The sequence below is a fragment of the Pseudorasbora parva genome, chromosome 14 (assembly GCF_024679245.1).
Source record: "Pseudorasbora parva isolate DD20220531a chromosome 14, ASM2467924v1, whole genome shotgun sequence".
Lineage (NCBI taxonomy): Eukaryota > Metazoa > Chordata > Actinopteri > Cypriniformes > Gobionidae > Pseudorasbora > Pseudorasbora parva.
In genome coordinates, this window is record NC_090185.1 from 6,173,867 (window position 1) to 6,194,568 (window position 20,702).

General features: G+C 39.7%; 2 protein-coding genes across 2 annotated transcripts; both read right to left on the bottom strand.

Annotated features, from left to right (window-relative positions):
* Positions 1 to 2,252: 2,252 nt before the first annotated feature.
* Positions 2,253 to 7,516, bottom strand: LOC137039678 (uncharacterized). Its single transcript, XM_067414952.1, has 5 exons — positions 6,743 to 7,516; positions 5,140 to 5,457; positions 4,706 to 4,948; positions 2,830 to 3,132; positions 2,253 to 2,257 (listed from the first exon to the last, which is right to left on the bottom strand). Exons 1-5 carry the CDS (start codon positions 7,026 to 7,028, stop codon positions 2,253 to 2,255), a joined length of 1,155 nt encoding a protein of 384 aa, XP_067271053.1. The 5' UTR covers positions 7,029 to 7,516.
* Positions 7,517 to 13,059: 5,543 nt separating this feature from the next.
* On the bottom strand, positions 13,060 to 19,758 carry LOC137039386 (uncharacterized). The gene is made up of 3 exons (XM_067414707.1): positions 19,451 to 19,758; positions 16,291 to 16,614; positions 13,060 to 14,828 (listed from the first exon to the last, which is right to left on the bottom strand). Exons 1-3 carry the CDS (start codon positions 19,680 to 19,682, stop codon positions 14,698 to 14,700), a joined length of 687 nt encoding a protein of 228 aa, XP_067270808.1. The 5' UTR covers positions 19,683 to 19,758; the 3' UTR covers positions 13,060 to 14,697.
* Positions 19,759 to 20,702: the final 944 nt, after the last annotated feature.

The following is a 20,702-nucleotide window of genomic DNA, read 5'->3' on the forward strand; positions in this document are numbered from 1 at the left end:
GCGAGAACTCCCGAACCAGAGGCCTGCGAGAACTCCCGAACCAGAGGCCTGTGAGAACTCCCGAACCAGAGGCCTGCGAGAACTCCCGAACCAGAGGCCTGCGAGAACTCCCGAACCAGAGGCCTGCGAGAACTCCCGAACCAGAGGCCTGCGAGAACACCCGGACCAGGCCTGCGAGAACTCCCGAACCAGAGGCCTGCGAGAACTCCCGAACCAGAGGCCTGCGAGAACACCCGGACCAGGCCTGCGAGAACTCCTGAACCAGGCCTGCGAGAACTCCCGAACCAGAGGCCTGCGAGAACTCCCGAACCAGAGGCCTGTGAGAACTCCCAGACCAGGCCTGCGAGAACAAACCTACGTCATTTTGTTCTCGCAGCCCTGGGAGCGAGAACTTTTTTCTCTGTTCTTGCGGAGTATGTTGCAGCCTTAAAGGGAACAGCACATGAGGATCAGGTGAACACAATTAAGTAAAGGAGGACTAGACAAAGGCTGAATCCGAAATCGCTCCCTAAACCCTCAATCACTATTCCCTACTTTAGCCCACTAATACAGTTCACTTGAAGGAGTGAATGTAAATGAGAGAGTGAAGTCGGATAGCCGCTGAGTGCACATTGGCTGTACACTTGTTATTGCGGTGCATTGTGGGATTGAATGATTGCACTCAATAACGTCTACTATCGTTTCGGACACCACTACAAATGGCTGTACCCTCAAATAATGCCTTATTTGAGGGTATAGGGGTAGAATAATTTCAGATTCAGCCAATGACTAAACAAAGGGGCGTGGTAACGGGGAACAAGGAGGCAGGACCAGAGGAGCACATGGCTAACACAAAAAAGCCATGTGCTGACACACAACACAAACAGCGATGTGAAACAAAGACACAGACTGCCGAACCCTGACAACAGTCCTGTGCGTTTCATTCTGTGACAGTTGAGCTCAAAAAATAAAGATTCCGTTTAAAGTTGTGGTTGGTGATCAGTTTGTGTGTATGTTTTTGACCAACTTTTTCCACTTTTGATTTCATTTGTAAAGAGTAATGAATATTGTAGTAAATCAAAATTTGCTTAGATATCACGCAAACGCTGCCTACAAAGTCATTGCCTGATACAGTGAGGCAAGTCAGCTACCTACGCTTTCAGACGCAGCTACAGTCAGACTGAATATACTCATGGATGCAGTTTTTTTTTTTTTTTTTTTTTTTTTTTTTTTTTTTTTGATGATTTTGCTTATTTTCGCACTTCTTTTTTTTTTTTTTTTTTTATTGACATACAGACATACAAACCACAATAGTGCAGTAATTGACAATCGAGTAATTACATAGTTCTAGAAGTGAAATAAAAGTGTGTTAATGTATAAGGTGTGTGTGGGTGAGTGTAGGTGTGGGTGTGTATTCAAAAGCAAAATTACACATTTATTATTTATTATATTATCACTACCACTTATCATCATCATACCATCATCATCATCATTGTAATAATCAGTGTCCCTTTTTTTATTTTATTTTTTATTTTCCTATGTAATATTTATCATTGTCACCACTTTCAATGGGTCAATAAGTTTCACATAGTATAATAATAATATAAGATAATCCTCCCCCCACATCTTTTCAGTCCCTATACTTTTTATTTTATTTTTTATTTTATTTTTATGTTGTGTGTAGTGTCTAAGGTGCATTAAAAGAAGGGGGACATTGTGCGAGTGTCTGATGCAGTTTTTTTAACTGGTGTGTCGTCACAAATTCTGGCCCCCGGCGTATTATTACCCCCCCTCAGTTCCAACTTGTGTTCAGGATTAGGTGTGGTGGTGGGGTTATGATTAGGTAGCAACTTCAACTAAAGAAGAAGAATTTGGTAGAGAGTCCAAAATTGGCGTAGCCTCGGCATACCTCGAGTAAGCAAGGTTTCAATTAATCAACAGAGAGATTTTCTTTTTAAATAAAAAAAAATGACAAAGGTTAAAAATGTCTTTAGATCGACTTTAAACCTTGAATAGGCAAAACAAATGAAAACCATTTTAACTCACCATAGAATGTGAGAATGAAAATCTTCTTCTCTCTGTTGGTGTCCATTTCATAATATCCCTCATGTTCAGTTTTGGTGTTTGTGATGGTCAGAGATCCAGTTTGATTGTCCAGCTTCAGTCTGTGTCTGAATCTCCCATCAAGAACATCATCATATACAGTGAAGATGTCGGCCCGTTTATTGATTTCAGCGATTAAAGTGTATCCAAACCACCACTGAATCAGATCATCATCCTTCAGTTCAGTAAGATTAAAGTTTAGAGTGACTGAATCTCCCTCATTCACTGATACTGAATCATCAAACACACACACACACACACACACACACACACACACACACACACACACACACACACACACACACACACACACACACACACACACACACACACACACAGAGAGAGAGAGAGAGAGAGAGAGAGAGAGAGAGAGAGAGAGAGAGAGAGAGAGAGAGAGAGAGAGAGAAAGACAGAGAGAGAGTGAGAGAGAGAAAGACAGAGAGAGAGAGAGAGAGAGAGAGAGAGAGAGAGAGAGAGAGAGAGAGAGAGAGAGAGAGAGAGAGAGAGAGAGAGAGAGAGAGAGGGAGGGAGGAGAGAGAGAGAGAGAGAGAGAGAGAGAGAGAGAGAGAGAGAGAGAGAGAGAGAGAGAACAACCAGAAACAGGGTTTGTCAAAAATAAATAGATTATAATGGTTTATGAAATTAAATAGTTTAACATTTTAATTTGAAATAATATCATAAAACTTTTTTTAATGAAACAAAATGATGTATGAACTAAAAGACAGGAGCTAATGTTTTTGAACTCACCAATGACTGTGAGATAGAATTTAACCCTAACACCGTTGATCTGTAGATCATAATCTCCAGCATCTTTCATTGTGATGTTTGTGATGGTCAGAGATCCAGTTTGATTGTCCAGCTTCAATCTGTCTCTGAATCTCCCATCAAGAACATCATCATATACAGTGAAGCTGTCGGCCCGTTTATTGATTTCAGCGATTAAAGTGTTTCCAAACCTCCACTGAATCAGATCATCATCCTTCAGTTCAGTGAGACGAGAGTTTAGAGTGACTGAATCTCCCTCATTCACTGACACTGACTCCAGCCCATCTGCATCACAAACACACACATGAAGAACAAACAGAAACAGGGTTCATCACTGATTAAGACTTTCAAATAACTATGATGGTTTACTAAAGTAAACAATTTGAAATTAAAAATTAAAAAAACAACCGAAGCAAAATACTGTGTGTGAATAGAATCGTTTCTTTTTACTGATTAAAAATAAGTCAAACTAATATTTAACCTACCATAGATGACACTGAGAAAGAAACATTTTCTCAAATTGGTGGACTTATAATCAGGGGCGTTTCTAGGATTTTTATTTTAGGGGGGCTCAGCCCCCAGTGAGGGTAGGTCTGTAGAAAAAATGGTAACACTATTTAGTTTAGGGTCCAAATTGCGCTATTAACTAATAGCTTACAAACATGCATACCCAGAAGATATTGGCTGTTTATCATTACTTATAAAGCAAATATTAATACCTTAATGCATGGCCATACTGTACATGCAATTATCATACCCAATAATGTAGGTAGGTTTAACCAAGATCCCAAATGTTAATGGTCCCCCGAGAAAATTTTGATTTCTATGATCTACATCTGAGCATTTTAAGATGTTCTGAAGGCCAAAAAATTTGATAACAATAGCTTGAAAACCATGTCACTGGGCAGTAAATTATTTGTCTTTCTTATGTCCACATCTCTCGTTTTCTCTGTTTTTATCTTGCCCTGTCTCTTCATAACGCTGAGCTTTGACTGTTTTTTTCCGTTTTCGTCAGTGAATAAAGTGAACATATGGTTTACAAATTAACATACTGATATTTATGTTTCATGAATAATTTTCTTAGACACGTTAATTTACTGTTTATCAAAGTTTTAAGTTTATTAAAATCACAGTATGAACATTCATTAGGCTATTAATCTTATGCCCAATACAGGCTGAAAAAGCTGATGTTTTTTTTTAATTTACTGAATGTTACAAATAGAATTATATTAATTTACAATACACATTCATTATTAAACTTACGCCTAATCTGATGAAAATGGCTTTGTTAATATTTTCTGTTCGTTAAGGCCTACATTATGAATCACATAAGCATATTTCCAGTTAAAAATGTCTAAAAATTAGAAACAACAAGTTAATTCATTTGCCTAAATATTTTTTCTTTTGATTAACATTTCTGACTTAAAGCAGAAGCTGTCAAACATGAATGTTTAATTTAGCTGCATTTATCTTACTTGACGTCGAGTTGCGCTGCTAAAATTTGCGCTCAGCCTCAGCAGTTTCTGTGTGACCATAAAGCCAGCCTACTGTGATTTGATTGGTTTTTATCAAATATTTTGACATTGACGAGCGGTGACAGACCAATGACGCTCAGATTTACACACACACACACACACACACCTCTGCTTCTGACGTGCGCTGCGCTCTGCTCAGAGCCGCTGCGGATTAGAGAGACAGACTAAAAAACGGGACGAAGCCGAAGCCTGCCGCCAGTTTCATATGTTTTAAAGGTTAATCACATATTTTTTAGGGGGGCTGAGGCATAAGTTTAGGGGGGCTGAAGCCCCCCTAAAAAGGGCCTAGCGACGCCTATGCTTATAATATAGATAATAACCACCAGCATGTTTCATTGTGACGTTTGTGATGGTCAGAGATCCAGTTTGATTGTCCAGCTTCAGTCTGTCTCTGAATCTCCCATCAAGATCATCATCATATACAGTGAAGCGGTCGGGCCGTTTATTGATTTCAGCGATTAAAGTGTTTCCAAACATCCACTGAATCAGATCATCATCCTTCACTTCAGTGAGATCAGAGTCTAGAGTGACTGAATCTCCTCTGTTCGCTGACACTGACTTTGTTCCTATAATGCCAAAAACACAAACAGGGTTGTTCTCAGAGTAATACTGTGAAGTCACTTTATTATGTTTTACTAAATTAAATAGTTTAAAATGTTAGTTTGAAACAAACAATATTGTAAAACAACAAAATGGCATATGAATTCATTTTAAATTTGTCAGAAAATATCAGGTGAAATAATTTGTTTAACCTCACCATAGTAACGGAGATTGAAACTCTTTCTCACACAGTCACAGTTCATCTGTACTTCATAATCTCCAGTATGTTCAGTTGTGATGTCTGTGATGGTCAGAGATCCAGTTTGATTGTCCAGCTTCAGTCTGTCTCTGAATCTCCCATCAAGAACATCATCATCATATACAGTGATTCTGTCATCCCGTTTAAGGATTTTAGCGATTAAAGTTTTATCATATCCAAAACTCCACTGAATCTCATCGCCATCCTTCAGTTCAGTGAGATCAGAGTTTATAGTCACTGACTCTCCCTCATTCACTGACACTGACTCCAGCCCATCTGCATCACCAAACACACAGGTAACACAATTACAATACAGGTGTAATGGCTTCACTTGTTGGGTCACACGACTAACTAAATGATTAAGTAATATGTAATTGTGGTTATGGGTTTTGAATTAATTTTGAATTAATTAATAGTCATGTGCCCCAACAAGTAAAGTCATAACATAATGATACCTTTATAAATCATTAGCTAATGATGAATTAAAGCAGACGACTGGAAGCTGAACTGCATGGCTTTGACCCCTTGTGGTAATTAACACGTTAATTAAAAAATTTAGTTAGTATAATGTTATTAAGGAAATAATACATTATGACATATTAACTAATAACAATTTAATGATTATTTAATCTATTAATCATGATGAATGTTCATTAGTTGCTGATGCAGTAATCATTAATAAATGGGTTCATCATTAGTAATACATTAAAGCGTTAGTTCACCCAAAAATGAAATGTCTATCATTAACTCCTCGCCCTAATGTCGTTCCACACCCGTAAGACCTCCGTTCATCTTCACACACAGTTTAAGATATTTTATATTTAGTCCGAGAGTGTATGCAAGTGTATGCAAAGGTCATGAATCTGCGTATTGATTCATGATTCAGATCGCCAATGTCACGTGATTTCAGCAGTTTGACACACGATCCGAATCATGAATCTATTCGCTGATTCATAACCAATTGAATCTTTATTTGAGGATTGAACACAAACGCGGAAGAGAAGACAATGCTGAATAAAGTCGTAGTTTTTGTTATTTTTGGACCCAAATGTATTTTGGATGCTTCAAGAGACTCTAATTAACCCACTGATGTCTCATATGGACTACTGTGATGATGTTTTTATTCCCTTTCTGGACATGGACAGTATAGTGTGCATACACTTGCATACGCTCTCAGACTAAATATAAAATATCTTAAACTGTGTGTGAAGATGAACGGAGGTCTTACGGGTGTGAAACGACATTAGGGGGAGGAGTTAATGACAGACATTTCGTTTTTGGGTGAACTAACCCTTTAACTCATTAACTCATTTAACGCATTAGTTAAGCATGAATTAATGCATATTAGTGCACCCGTAGTGTAAAGTGTTACCAACACACACATGAAGAACAAACAGAAACAGGGTTCATTACTGATTAAAACTCTCAAATAACTTCATGATGGTTTACTAAAGTAAACAATTTGAAATCAAAAATACAAAAAGAAAATCGTGTATGGATTAACAATTGTTTTTTGTTGTTTTTGGTGATTAAAAATAAGTCAAACTGATATTTAACCTACCAACGACACTGAGATAGAAACATTTTCTCAAATAGGTGGACTTATAATATAGTTCATAACATCCATTATGTTCAGTTGTGAGGTTTGTGATGGTCAGAGATCCAGTTTGTTTGTCCAGCTTCAGTCTGTCTCTGAATCTCCCATCAAGAACATCATCATATACAGTGAAGCTGTCGGCCGTTACATTGATTTCAGCGATTAAAGTGTTATCAAATCTCCACTGAATCAGATCATCATCCTTCAGTTCAGTGAGACCAGAGTCTAAAGTGACTGAATCTCCCTTCATCACTGACACTGAATCCTCAAACACACCTGACGAACAAACGGAAACAGGGTTTGTCACAGATTATGAATTTCAAAAAACTTTATGATGATCTATTCAAGTTATTAAAAAGCAAACTGCTGTGTGATTTAATGATTGAATAAACTCTGATTTACTGATGAAGTTTATCTGAATTCTACACATCAAACACAGAAAACACTTTTACTTCAGAAGAGAATCACGTCACGACTGAAACTAATGCTGCCGCTGTTTGAGCTTCAGTATTTTTTATACAACCAAACAAACAGTAAATCTGATCCAGAAAGAATTAACGTCATAAAAACACATTTAAAACTCACCATCCAGATGCCACAAACACAGCAAGAGCAAAACTAATCTGAGAAACATTTTGAGTCCACAAATATGAAGACAAACTCTTCAAAACTGACAGACGCGCTGATGTGAAGCTGCTAAAGTCGTGTGAAACTCTACAATCAGTCAAATCATCTTTAATAGTTTTGGTGTGTTTTACTGATTATTTCACTTCATCTAAACTTCACCACTGAGCTCCAGTCGGCCACGACGTCATGTAGATCTCATCGATAGGGTTATTTTCACAAGCGTCTCATAAAGTTCTCACGGTCTAGAGATGTTAAAAACATCTTAAAGCAGCCGCTTCATCTTGTCATGAGTTAGGATCTCATGACAAGATGAAGCGGCTGCTTTAAGATGTTTTTAACATCTCTAGACCGTGAGAACTTTATGAGACGCTTGTGAAAATAACCCTATCGATGAGATCTACATGTGTGTTTCGCTCGAAACTCTCCTGTAAGGTCTCCATGTCGTTCATTAATTTTTTATCAAATATCTCATTTGTTATGGTTAGCAACCTTAAATTATAAACTTATAATTATATATTACAATATATTTTATGTTTAAATATTATATTGTTTCTATTACAGAACAAATATGCTAAATGTAGAAATACAGAAGTAAAACAATGCTTGTCCCCAAATGCTGCTTGAATGCAGAAACTGGCCTACTCACACTCAAAGAAAGACCATCTTGGTCAACCACCCTAAAAAAAAAAACTAACTGGATTTTCAACAGGAAAAGATTTTCAACATGTCAACCATCACTGCAGCCCTCCACCAGTCAGGGCTTATGGCAGAGTGGTCCGACGGAAGCCTCTCCTCAGTGCAAGACACATGAAAGTTTGCTAAAAAAAAAACACCTTAAGGTCTCCAAGATGGTGAGAAATAAGATTCTCTGAAAATATCACCTATCCAATACAGTCCCAAAAGTGAAGCATGGTGGTGGCAGCATCATGCTGTGGGGGTGTTTTTCAGCTGCAGGAACAGGACAACTGGTTGCAATCGAGGGAAAGATGAATGTGGCCTAGTACAGGGATATCCTGTTCCAGAGTGCTTAAGACCTCAGACTGGGCCGAAGGTTCACCTTTCAACAAGACAATGACCCAAATCACACAGCTAAAATAACGAATGAGAGTAGCTTCGCAACAACTCCGTGACTGTTCTTGAATGGCCCAGCCAGAGCCCTGACTTAAACCCAATTGAGCATCTCTGGAGAGACCTGAAAATGGCTGTCCACCAACGTTTACCATCCAACCTGACAAAACTGGAGAGGATCTGCAAAGAGGAATGGCAGAGGATCCCCAAATCCTTGACTTGACTTGCTGGGGGTTACATTGACAGAATCTGTTCGCTCTGATTCTGCGCACTTTTGAGTTTTAATTCTGGCTGAATTTAGGCAATCCAGCAGTAACAGAATAAAATACGCTCTGTATCATAAACCACTATTACAGCCCATAACCAAATTATATAGCTTGTTTGATTTTATAATAATATAGATATGGGGTAAAAAAAATATAAATCAATACAGACATGATGCGAGTTAAGAAGTAAAACGCCTTCCTTTAATCCAAAAATTGAAAACCAATTTAAACAACTATCAAACAATACAAGTTTCACAAAACATTTTTTACAAAAAAGTGTGACCCATGCTGGCAAAAGGAGTCGTAATGACCAAAATAATTTCAAGCTACAGACAAAACTAGTGGAAAATTTAAAAGTGTGGCAAAAAACGCTGCACAACGAGAAGAGGTGACCGGACCCTGAGGAAGATTGTGGAGAAGGATCGATTCCAGACCTTGGGGGACCTGCGGAAGCAGTGGACTGAGTCTGGAGTAGAAACATCCAGAGCCGCCGTGCGCAGGCGTGAGCAGGAAATGGGCTACAGGTGCTGCATTCCCCAGGTCAAGCCACTTTTGGGCTACAGAGAAGCAGCACTGGACTGTTGCTCAGTGGTCCAAAGTACTTTTTTCGGATGAAAGCTAATTTTGCATGTCATTCGGAAATCAAGGTGCCAGAGTCTGGAGGAAGGCCAAGGCTCATTGATGCACGCGGGGAGCGAAGGCTGGCTCGTGTGGTCCGATCAAACAGACGAGCTACTGGAGCTCAAACTGCTCAAAAAGTTAAAGGAGAACTCCTGGGAATTTTTAAGTTAATCTTGATTGTTATACCTTTGTGAGTACTGTCTACAGAAAAAAAAACCCGAACCGGATTGGTGCTTGCAACACGGAGCTATTACAGTTAATGCCCAGAGCTCTCACTCAGCTAAAACGGCAGTTATGAGGGCATAAAAGTAAAGGGTGTTTTTGTGTCTCTTAACAGACACAAAATGCAAGTAAAATGTCTGTCCAACATGAACAGGGCCCTTACATGACAATGAGATGCGTTTAGCCACTTAGCCATTGTTTAAATTCACCTAAATAGTGTTTTAGCGGCTAGCTGTAGTCTCGCGCTGAAGTCCCGTGGAAACTCAGTTGTAGCCGAAAAAAGGCAAATAGTCCAGTTGGGAGGTGCGTTGTGTGCGCGAGGAGTGATCACATTGCTCTGCTCATCGGCTCGTCGATTCTCAGTATCGAAAGTGTCCGAAATAAACAGTTTTTCGATTCTGTCCTGCTGATCCGAGAACCGTTGTACGTTCGGTTACACGCGCAAGCTCAGTATCAGCAGCTCGAGAGTTCATCAGTTCTCTGAGCAAAACATGTCTCAGTTCAGTGAACTGTTGGAGCTACAACATATAATTCAAGACATTAGTTTATTTCTAGTCGGAGGGACTGTCACTCATGTCAGAAAGTGAGTAACTAAAGTACTTGTGAGATCAGCGATGATTTGAGACACGAACCATTTAGAACGATTCAGTCCGATTTGGTGAACTGGTTCGACCGGATCACTAAAAAGAACAATCAGTTCACGAACCAGACATCACTTGAGTGATGATCGGCTCACAAGCGAAGAAGAAATGGTTTGTTTGTGCCTTTCCGAATTGTGGCAACAGAATGCAAAAATACAAGAATAAAAAAAATAAATTACATTATGCCCCCATAACTGCCTTTTTAGCTGAGTGGGGGCTCTGAACATTAACTGTAACAGCTCCGTGTTGCAAGCACCAATACGCTTTTTTTTTTCTCTAGACAGTACTCACAAAGGTATAACGATCAAGATTAACTTAAAAATTACCTGGAGTTCTCCTTTAATGCTGGTCCTGATAGAAAGGTGTCAGAATACACAGAGCAGCTCAGTTTGTTGCGTATGGGGCGGCGTAGCCGCTGACCAGTCAGGGTGCCCATGCTGACCCCTGACCCAGCCGAAAGCACCAACAGTGGCACGTGAGCATCAGAACTGGACCACGGAGCAATGGAAGAAGGTGGTCTGGTCTGATGAATCACGTTTTCTTTTACATCATGTGGATGGCCGGGTGTGTGTGTGGGTGGCTTACCTGAGGAACACATGGCCCCAGGATGCACTATGGGAAGAAGGCAAGCCGGGGGAGGCAGTGTGATGCTTTGGGCAATGTTCTGCTGGGAAACCTTGGGTCCTGCCATCCATGTGGATGTTAATTTGACATGTACCACCTACCTAAGCATTGTTGTAGACCACAGCCTTTCATGGAAACAGTATTTCCTGGTGGCTGAGGCTCTTCCAGCAGGATAATGCTTCCTGCCCTGTCGACCTTGGCACCAAATTCCCCAGATCTCAATCCAACCGAGCATCTGTGGGATGTGCTGAGCAGTGGCGTAGCACCAAATTTTGGGCCCTGGGTACAAACCATCTTGCTGGGCCCCCGTACCATGTATGTGTTTGTATAGAAAACGGACTTCCCTGCCTCGGGCCCTGGTTACTCAGTACCCTTTATCCCCCCAGTCCCACGACCCTGGTGCTGAGCAAACAACTCCGATCCATCAAGAGGCCCCACCTTACATCTTACAGGACTTAAAGGATATACTGCTAACATTTTGGTGCAAGATACCACAGCACACCTTCAGGGGGTCTAGTGGAGTCCATATCTCAACGGGTCAGGGCTGTTTTGGCAGCAAAAGGGGGATCAACTAGCCTGACAAGCCAGACCCATATCAAGATGTTGGTCTGGGAACACACCATTGTCAGGGCTCAATCTGAGGGGCGGGATAAACGGATGTCTTTCAAATTCCCTCTGCACACAATGGGATAGCGCTACAACCAACCAGAGCAACATGAAGCGGAGATTAAATAGATTAATTTAGATAGCTGATACATTGAACTTTCGCCGTATCTGGGCAGCAAAACTCCGAACACATCTTCCCTTCTTAAGAATGACTTCAGTGCCGCTCTTTTCTCAGAGAAAAGCTTAACTCCAAGTTTTCGAGAGTCACGGCCAAAGCTGATTCGAAATACCGCCGTTTGGCAGCTTCTTTATTTACAATTAGCACGCGGAACCTCCGTCACTCTCCCGTCATTATGTTAAGCCCGCCCACCAACTCTATACACGATGTGATTGGCCTGACCAGAGTTTGTTTTTTCCAGCTCACAAGCCAACAAAGAGTTGCTAGACTACCCTGGCTACAAATTAGATTTGCTGCTGCGTCTAGATTTCTAGGCTAAGGACCAACACAATATTAGGTCATAACGTTGTAGATAATATGTTCGTAAAATATGCCAGATCAGTGTGTATTTATTTAATTTTTTTTAATTTGAGATAATTAGTCTTGACTGTTTTTTTTTGGAGATTTTAATGTATGGCTGCTATGTTATTTTGGAATCTTAAGAAAACTCGATTTTTATCAAAATGAACTTTGCTGACAAATATAATTTATACAACAGTATAACAGAATAACAACAGTAAACAGGTAGGGCAGCTGAGGAAACAAAAAACACCTGAGTACACCTGACCCATGAGCAGATCTTACTTAACTCATGATAAAAATAATTAAAAAAAACAAACAGGCGAGTCTTCTGAGCCCTTGCTAAATAACAAAACCTTGACCTAAAAAATAATTCCACTACCTGTTACTGCCGAAAGATAATAATGAGGAACATTAAATATATGTTACTCACAGAACTCCAGCAAAGCAGAGAGAGGCGGCTAGCGATCCTACCATGAGGAACATAGTGAGAGAATGCCATTGGTGTTGTTGAGGCCTAAATATTTGGAGTCCCTGTTTACGTCACTCCTCTCCTGTGGCTGGAGGACTCCCTCTCTATGCCTGCCACCTAAAGACTCAAGAATAAATTCAACAGACACATAGAAATGATCTTAACTTTACAAAAACTACAATTTATTCACTGAAGGGCGAGGGTGTTAGGTGTGTTAATTTATTCTTGAGTCCAGGTGGCGGCGACGAGAGAGGGAGTCCTCAAGCCACAGGAGAGGAGTCATCTCAACAGGGACTCCTAATATTTAGGCCTCTACAGCATTCTCTCTAACCAGCACAATAAAAACAGACAATATCATTTAAATGTGCTAGAAAGTAATTAGTAATTGTAATTTAAAGTAAAAAATGTTTTAATTTTTTTAAAGAGTTTTTAAAAAAACTCTAAAAATGTTCTAAAAAAGGAATGCAAAATAAACAAACAAATCTAGCATGAACAATCTTCAGTATTTACTATGACAAACACATTTGACACTTTAAACATTAATGCGGAATGTGGTTTCTCTTCTCATCTTCTATGGTGGAAATGAGCTGCCACAATCAACACTAGCACATAAATATGCACAGATGAGCCAAAACATTATGAACACCTGCCTAATATGCTGTTGGTCCTCGACGCTACCCTTTTGAGGCCTAGGCCTTGAACTCTTCACCATGTTCCTCAAACTATTCCTAAATAATGTGTGCAGTGTGCCTGCATTATCCTTAGGTAGGTGGCGCGTGGCAAATTGACCTACACAAGAATTGCTGGACCCAGTTTTTTTGTACATTGCCCAGAGTATCATAGGTAAACGGCACAAACATACATGGCCGTCAACATGACGTAAAAGAAAGCGGACTCAGTTGAGCTTCTTCCACTGGTCCAAGGTCCAGCTCCAATGCTCATGTGCCCATTGTAAGAGCTTTCGACGGTGGACAGGGATCATCATAGGCTCTCTGATTGGTCCCCATAAACAGCAGAGTGTTTGTGTTGTGTCACAATTCTCCATAATTATATATTTATCAATCATTATTATATTTATCAACCATAATTATAATTTTAGATCTTCAATTGACTGGAATCTAGAACCACCCTAGCGGCAGCAAATCTAATTTGCCACGATTGTCTAGCAACTCTCAATACACTCCTGAGCTGTAAAAACCAAACTCTGGTCAGGCCAATCACATTGTATATAGAGGCAGTGGGCGGGGCTTAACACGATGACGGCAGAGTTGTGCTTGCTTGCTATAGTAAACACAGAAGCTGGCGAACAGGGGTCTTTTGAATCAGCTTTGACCGTGACTCTGGAAGAGTTCAGCTTTTTTCTGAGAAAATAACAAAGATGGCACTGAAGTCATTCTTAAAAAGGGAAGGTGTGTTCTGAGTTTTGCCGACTGGATACAGCGAACGTTGCTCTGGTTGGTTGTAGAGCTATCCTATCGCGTGCAGAGGGAGTTTGAAAGACAACCGTTTATCCGCCCCTCGGATTGAGCTGTCAATGGTAAGTTTCCAGACCAAACATCTTGATGTGGGTCTGGCTTGTCAGGCTAACCCAGTCCCCTTTTTATAACAATTTGGCCATTGTCAAAGTCACTCAGATCGTCGTTCCTGCTAATTTCTCCTGCACTGATTATGAGAACTGTTTGTTTGTTTACCATCTAATCTACCCAGATCTTAACATTTGGCCTTGTTAGGAGATGATGAATGATATTTGCTTCACATGTGACTAATCATAATGTTTTGACTCATCATTGCATAAAGCCATTAACTCTTTCCCCATCACCGATGGATTTTTTTTTTTAAATACATGCCTTATTGTAGGGGGCGCCATTACATATATTATATACATTACAGCAAACAAGCTAAAAAACACAACACTACGTTTTCATAAGCTGTCGACCCCCAAAAAACAAGCGTTTAAGGAGAAAAGTGGATATAGGCAATAAGAAGTAAAGCTTCGGCAGGAAGAATGGGTACATTTTACAATCCTGATACTCAGTTTGTCTCCGTATGCCTACGTGTGCAGTAAACATTTTGGCAAATATCCAAATATCAGTTTTATACATTATATTTCCTGTCGCTGATTAAGATCTCTTTCAGTGGGCGTAGTTCAAAGTGTAATATAAAATGTCACGCTCTGTCTCTATTGCCCGTATCTACTTTTGTGTCCTTAAACGCTTGTTTTTTGTGTTCTTGCGTTCAAATGTGTGAATATGAGCTTAATCCTGTCCTAGTGTGGATTTGATGTCATATAACAGGGCAACAACAGCAGTTGCTGCAGCCACGCCCACCAGAGCAGAGATGACCAATCGGATTACATCTTCAGTAGAATCACAACAGTGGGCATAATCTGAGGAATAAAAACATCAAACTGAGATCAGCTCAGTCAATAAACTTTAAATATGAGTTTCCTATTTCAAGTAAATTGTGACCAGCTTAAAGGAGATATAATAAGTGTCCTATGATTCATGTTTTATTCTTAAAATGCTATACTGTTATATAGTGAGGAAAATAAGTATATGAACAACTGAGAAAATCAATGTTATTATTTGGTACAGTAGCCTTTGGTTGCAATTACAGAGGTCAAAAGTTTCCTGTAGTTGTTCACCAGGTTTGCACACACCGCAGGAGGGATTTTGGCCCACTCCTCCACACAGATCTTCTCTAGATCAGTCAGGTTTCTGGCCTGTCACTGAGAAACACGGAGTTTGAGCTCCTTCAAAAGATTCTTTATTGGGTTTAGGTCTGGAGACTAGCTAGGCCACGCCAGAATCTTGATATGCTTCTTACAGAGCCACTTCTTGGTTATCCTGGCTGTGTGCTTCGGGTCATTGTCATGTTGGAAGACCCAGCCTCGACCCATCTTCAATGCTCTTACTGAGGGAAGGAGGTTGTGCCCCAAAATCTCGCAATACATGGCCCCGGTCATCCTCTCCTTAATACAGTGCAGTCACCCTGTCCCATGTGCAGAAAAACACCCCCAAAGCATGATGCTATCACCGCCATGCTTCACAGTAGGGATGGTGTTCTTGGGATGGTACTCATCATTCTTCTCTCCCCAAACACGTTTAGTGGAATTATGACCAAAAAGTTATATTTTGGTCTCATCTGATCACATGGCTTTCCCCCATGACTTCTCTGGATCATCCAAATGGTCATTGGCAAACTTAAGACGGGCCTGGACATGTGCTTCTCACCTTTCTTAGGATCATTGAAACCCCATGAGGTGATATCTTCCATGGAGCCTCAGTCCAAGGGAGACTGACAGTCATGTTTAGCTTCTTCCATTTTCTAATGATTGCTCCAACAATGGTCCTTTTTTCACCAAGCTGCTTGGCAATTTCCCCGTAGCCCTTTCCAGCCTTGAGGAGGTGAATTTTGTATCTAATGACTTTGGACAGCTCTTTGGTCTTGGCCATGTTAGTAGTTTGATTCTTACTGATTGTATGGGGTGGACAGGTGTCTTTATGCAGATAACGACCTCAAACAGGTGCATCTAATATAGGATAATAAATAGAGTGGAGGTGGACATTTTGGCAGACTAACAGGTCTTTGAGGGTTAGAATTCTAGCTGATTGACAGGTGTTCAAATACTTATTTGCAGCTGTATCATACAAATAAATAGTTAAAAAATCATACATTGTGATTTTTATTTGATTTTAGATTATGTCTCTCACAGTGGACATGCACCTACAATGACAATTTCAGACCCCTCCATAATTTCCAAGTGGGAGAACTTGCAACAAAAAAACAGGGTGTTCAAATACTTATTTTCCTCACAGTATATCAAACAATGTCACTGTTAAACGTACCTGCACATGTGTGACATAGTTGATTGATGTCCAGATGTTGAGTCTGGTGGCTGATGGGATTGTTCAGCCCACAGCTGTAGGTGTTTTTATCCTGATATTTCACCTCCAGAGGTAGAGAGAGACTGATGCTGAGATCAGACGCACTGATGCTGGACAATAAACTGTTTCCTTTGAACCAGGAGAGAGTCACATGACTCACATTCACCACTGATGAACACAGTAGCACACATTTCAACATGGATGATGATGATGATGATGATGATGATGATGATGATGATGACGACGACGAACAGTCTCTGCTGATGACAGGAACAGGCAGACGAGCTGGAAAACATGAGAAAACAGATATAAATGAGGATGAATGAAGATATTAAAACCAGGGTGACCAGATTTGTCATGGTGGAATATACAGTACGGCCCAATCCCCCAATCCGAAACCGATTTTGCAATACTGACTTTATATAAAGAAAAGAACAAAGCAGCAAATTACAAACAATAGGACAAAATAATAAAAGTAGGTTTATTTAACATGGATACACAATTTATTGTTTGAATAACAATGACACAGACAGGTATTTTAGGCTGCTGTTCATTAAAGACTGAATGCTTAAATCTAACACATACAATACCCACCAATATACTGAAACATATCCACGGTTTTCACAGAGCTGTTTACATTCTCCTCAACCATATCGACTGTATTTATGAGATATTCCATACGATGGACATTTTGAAAACTGTGTGTGTATTTGATCATTCAGCCGCAAAGAGAACTGAATTCAATATTTTGCACTAATCTCTCGAGTCTTCAAGTCATTCGTTCACCAAGTCGCTGCCCCATAGGCAAGGCTATGCAGTCACCGGAAACAGAAAAGATTACTTCATCTATCGGCTCTTCTCATTAGAGTCGTTCGTTTAAGTCCCCATAGGCTGAATGCAGAAACGGTTCATCTCTCGAGTCTTCAGGTCTGAGTCTCTTTCTTTTGTCACCTGACCACTTCCCGGTTAAGTGTCTCGCAACATATACAACATTACCGTAGTATTATTGACTGCATGTTGTAATATATTTATTATTATAAAATCATCAGAAGATATGTGCAATAAACATCTATGTTATGCCTGTCAATTTTGAACAACCCAATGTGTCCAGGATTCATTGGAAAATCCATTATTATACTAGTCAAAAAAAAAGAAAATTTAGATGACAATATCCTGGCCGGACTACTGTTGTCAGTGATATAAGTATAGGAAACTAACATGATTTCTTAATGTCTAGTGACATATCAGGGCCATTTTATGATTCATTGAAATACATTTCTTACATACAGTTTCTTTTAAAAATAAATACAAATACATTTTTTTTAAGATTCAAACAACATTTAAATGATTATTTAGATCTACTTAAAAGCTGCAATATAATAAACAAGTAAAAGCGATATTAAAATCACCATAGACCATGACAATCCTCTTCACATGTTCTGAATGTAGTTCATAAACTCCAGAGTTTCTGGTTCTGATGTTGGTGACTTGTTTCATAGTCCACCTCTATTCTGTCTAACATACCTTCTGAAACACCACCACCATAGCCTCTTTTATCTACATTAATATTAAAACCTAAATTGTTGTCATTAACAAATTTCCAACGAACTCTTTTATCATGATCATAAATATCATAAGCCCCGTTTCCACCACAAGAACTTTACCCAGGAACTTTGGGTGGTACTCGGTGCGTGTTTAGACCGCAGGAACCAGGGTCTAAATGAAGTTCCGGGTAAATATTTCCCCCTCCAAACGGCCCTGCTCGCGAGGTAGTACTTTCTCAAAGTTCAGGAACTTTCGAGGGCGGGACTTGGGCGCTGAACATGCTGATTGGTTTAGCATTTTATTTCAACTGGCATTTTTAAAAGTCTTTTGGGAGGTTCGGCCTACGTTCAGTAAATATCAGTCTAGCTCTCTGTCTGATGGCGCGCGTTCGTCTCAGCCATCTCACGGTCAATGTTCGTAATAGCTGATAATAATATACATTGTCATTTTAAATTTAGCTTTACAAGCTTTCTGAATATGCTGCATGCTGCTGAATCTCCATATTAGTGCTCTTTTCTGACGTTGTTAATTACCTCTTCAGTAAACCTAACGTTATACATAACCAGCAAAAGCAGCACAGCTGGAAACTCTTCCATACTCGTTATTAATTTTTTTTCACCATGTAAACGACCTGACCGATTACTATAAGTGTGTGTCCTTTCATGACGTGACAGCGCGCGCCGCGCTCATGTTGACAAGAGAGGAAAGCTAATTTTTCTGAGGGGTAAACTTTTTATTTCGTAAGTAATGAAGATAATGTTGGAGTAATGACACAGCGTATATTGCCCCAGGCAGTTTTTACTTTAACTGCGCCTGACAGAAGAAATATTTTTTTCTGAGATGATTATTACACTTTACAACAGATAAATAGTGTATTATATAATACTGTATTAGTCCTGGTGGCCGTTAAGAGTTGCTATGGCCTCAGTTAACACATTCCAGCTGCTGGAGAAAACAGCGTTGACATTTTTGATGCGGCAGACAAACTGCATGTGACAAAATGATTGCGACTGAAAGTCATCTCATGTAAACACCAGATCGGTTTAGATAACGTCTCATGTAAACAGTCCACAAAATCTTTCTATTGGTACACGCAAAAATGATTACTGTCCGTCACTGACTTGGAGGAGCAGTCGCGCGCAGTCCTACATCGCCGGACTAATCTGCCTAATCTTCACGGTACTTTATTTAGCGGTGGAAACGCAGACAGTTGCAGGTCTGGGGGGAGAAAAGTTCCTGGTACAAATTGTTTTGGGTAATTTTTGGTGGAAACTGGGCTATATTCTTTAATTTCAGTAAGACCGGTGTTTAGAGTAATAGAATCTCCCTCCATCACTAATATCGACTCTACTTTTGTACCACCAAAAGTGCATTGGAAAAAAAGCTGAACAAGAACAAGACTTTTAAAAACATGATGGTTAACTAAAGTTTATAGATCGTAATTTACATTTGAAAATAATAATATCATAAAACAATCACATGGACCAAAAAGAAGAAAATGGTGTGTGGAATCTGCTGATTAATGATTGTATTTCTGGGGTAATTCAAATATAAATGAAACTGAAATTTAACTCACCAAAGACATTGAGTCTGAAAAACCTCCTCATACGGTAAGACTTTAGTTCGTACTCTCCAGCCAGCTCAACTGTGATGTTTCTGATGGTCAGACATTTAGTTTGATGATCCACCTCCAGTTTGTCTATGAATCTCTCATCATAATGATTATTTACGTTGACCTTGCCAGCCGTAACATTGATTTGAGCAATTAATTTGCTTTTAAACCACCACTGAATCACATCATCATCCATGCCTGCAGTAGAGTCAGCGTGTAAAACCGCAGTCTCTCCGTTCGTCACGGACACAAACTCTGCTTGATCTGCATCACCAAACACACCTGAAAAACAAGGGCCAGACAAAGAAACAGTTCATCACTGATTAAGACTTTCAAAGAATTATTGTTTATTGAGGTAAACAGAAACGTATACGGTAACACTTTAGAATACTGTTTCTTACTTAATGCGTAACTAATAAAGAGTTACTGCAGTACTAATGAATAATTCTTCATTAACACTCAAGTCACTAATATTAACTACTAAGGAATGAGTGTTAACTAATCAATATGTAATAGCATTTTTTAATTGTGTTAAGTATCAATTAGTTAATCAGTAACTTTTCAATTCAGTCATGCCTCCTTAAGATATACTATTAAGTAACTACTAATTCAGCTTCACGAGGAATTACTATTAAAGGGGGGGTGAAACACTCCATATCTTCATATCTCCAAAAAGTCTTTAGTTTTATTATATTTATAAAAGAAATATGGGCTGTACCGAGTCTTTCCGGAAAAAACCGAGCGCCTGGAGGCGTATCGAGTGGGCGGAGCTAAAGAATGACGAATGCGCAAAGCGGTGACGTCCTCAAGCGTGGAGAAACCCTTGCTATCGATCTCAGCTAATAGATATGATCCAGAATCAAATCTGAGGCTGAAATAAATTGAACAGGAGAAACAGCAACAGCAGGACGTCCGTCTCTGTGGTATGGACTGTATTTAGTGGCCTGTCAACATTTGTGTGTCTTTACTCGCCGTTTATGAGGACATGATTCGGTTTATGGACTATTGTATGCGACCAAACCTTAGCAGTAGCAAGCAAAACGGTTTTGCACGTCAGACTAGTGTAACGTTATACAGAACAGCAATGGAGTCCGTTAGCGCATTTGAATGACGAAGCATGCGATCGTGTCGTTTACTGATGTTTACTCACGCGACGGTAGCCGACAGCACAGACATTTGAAGCAGTTTTACTCACCGGCTGCTTCCAAAGCAGGAC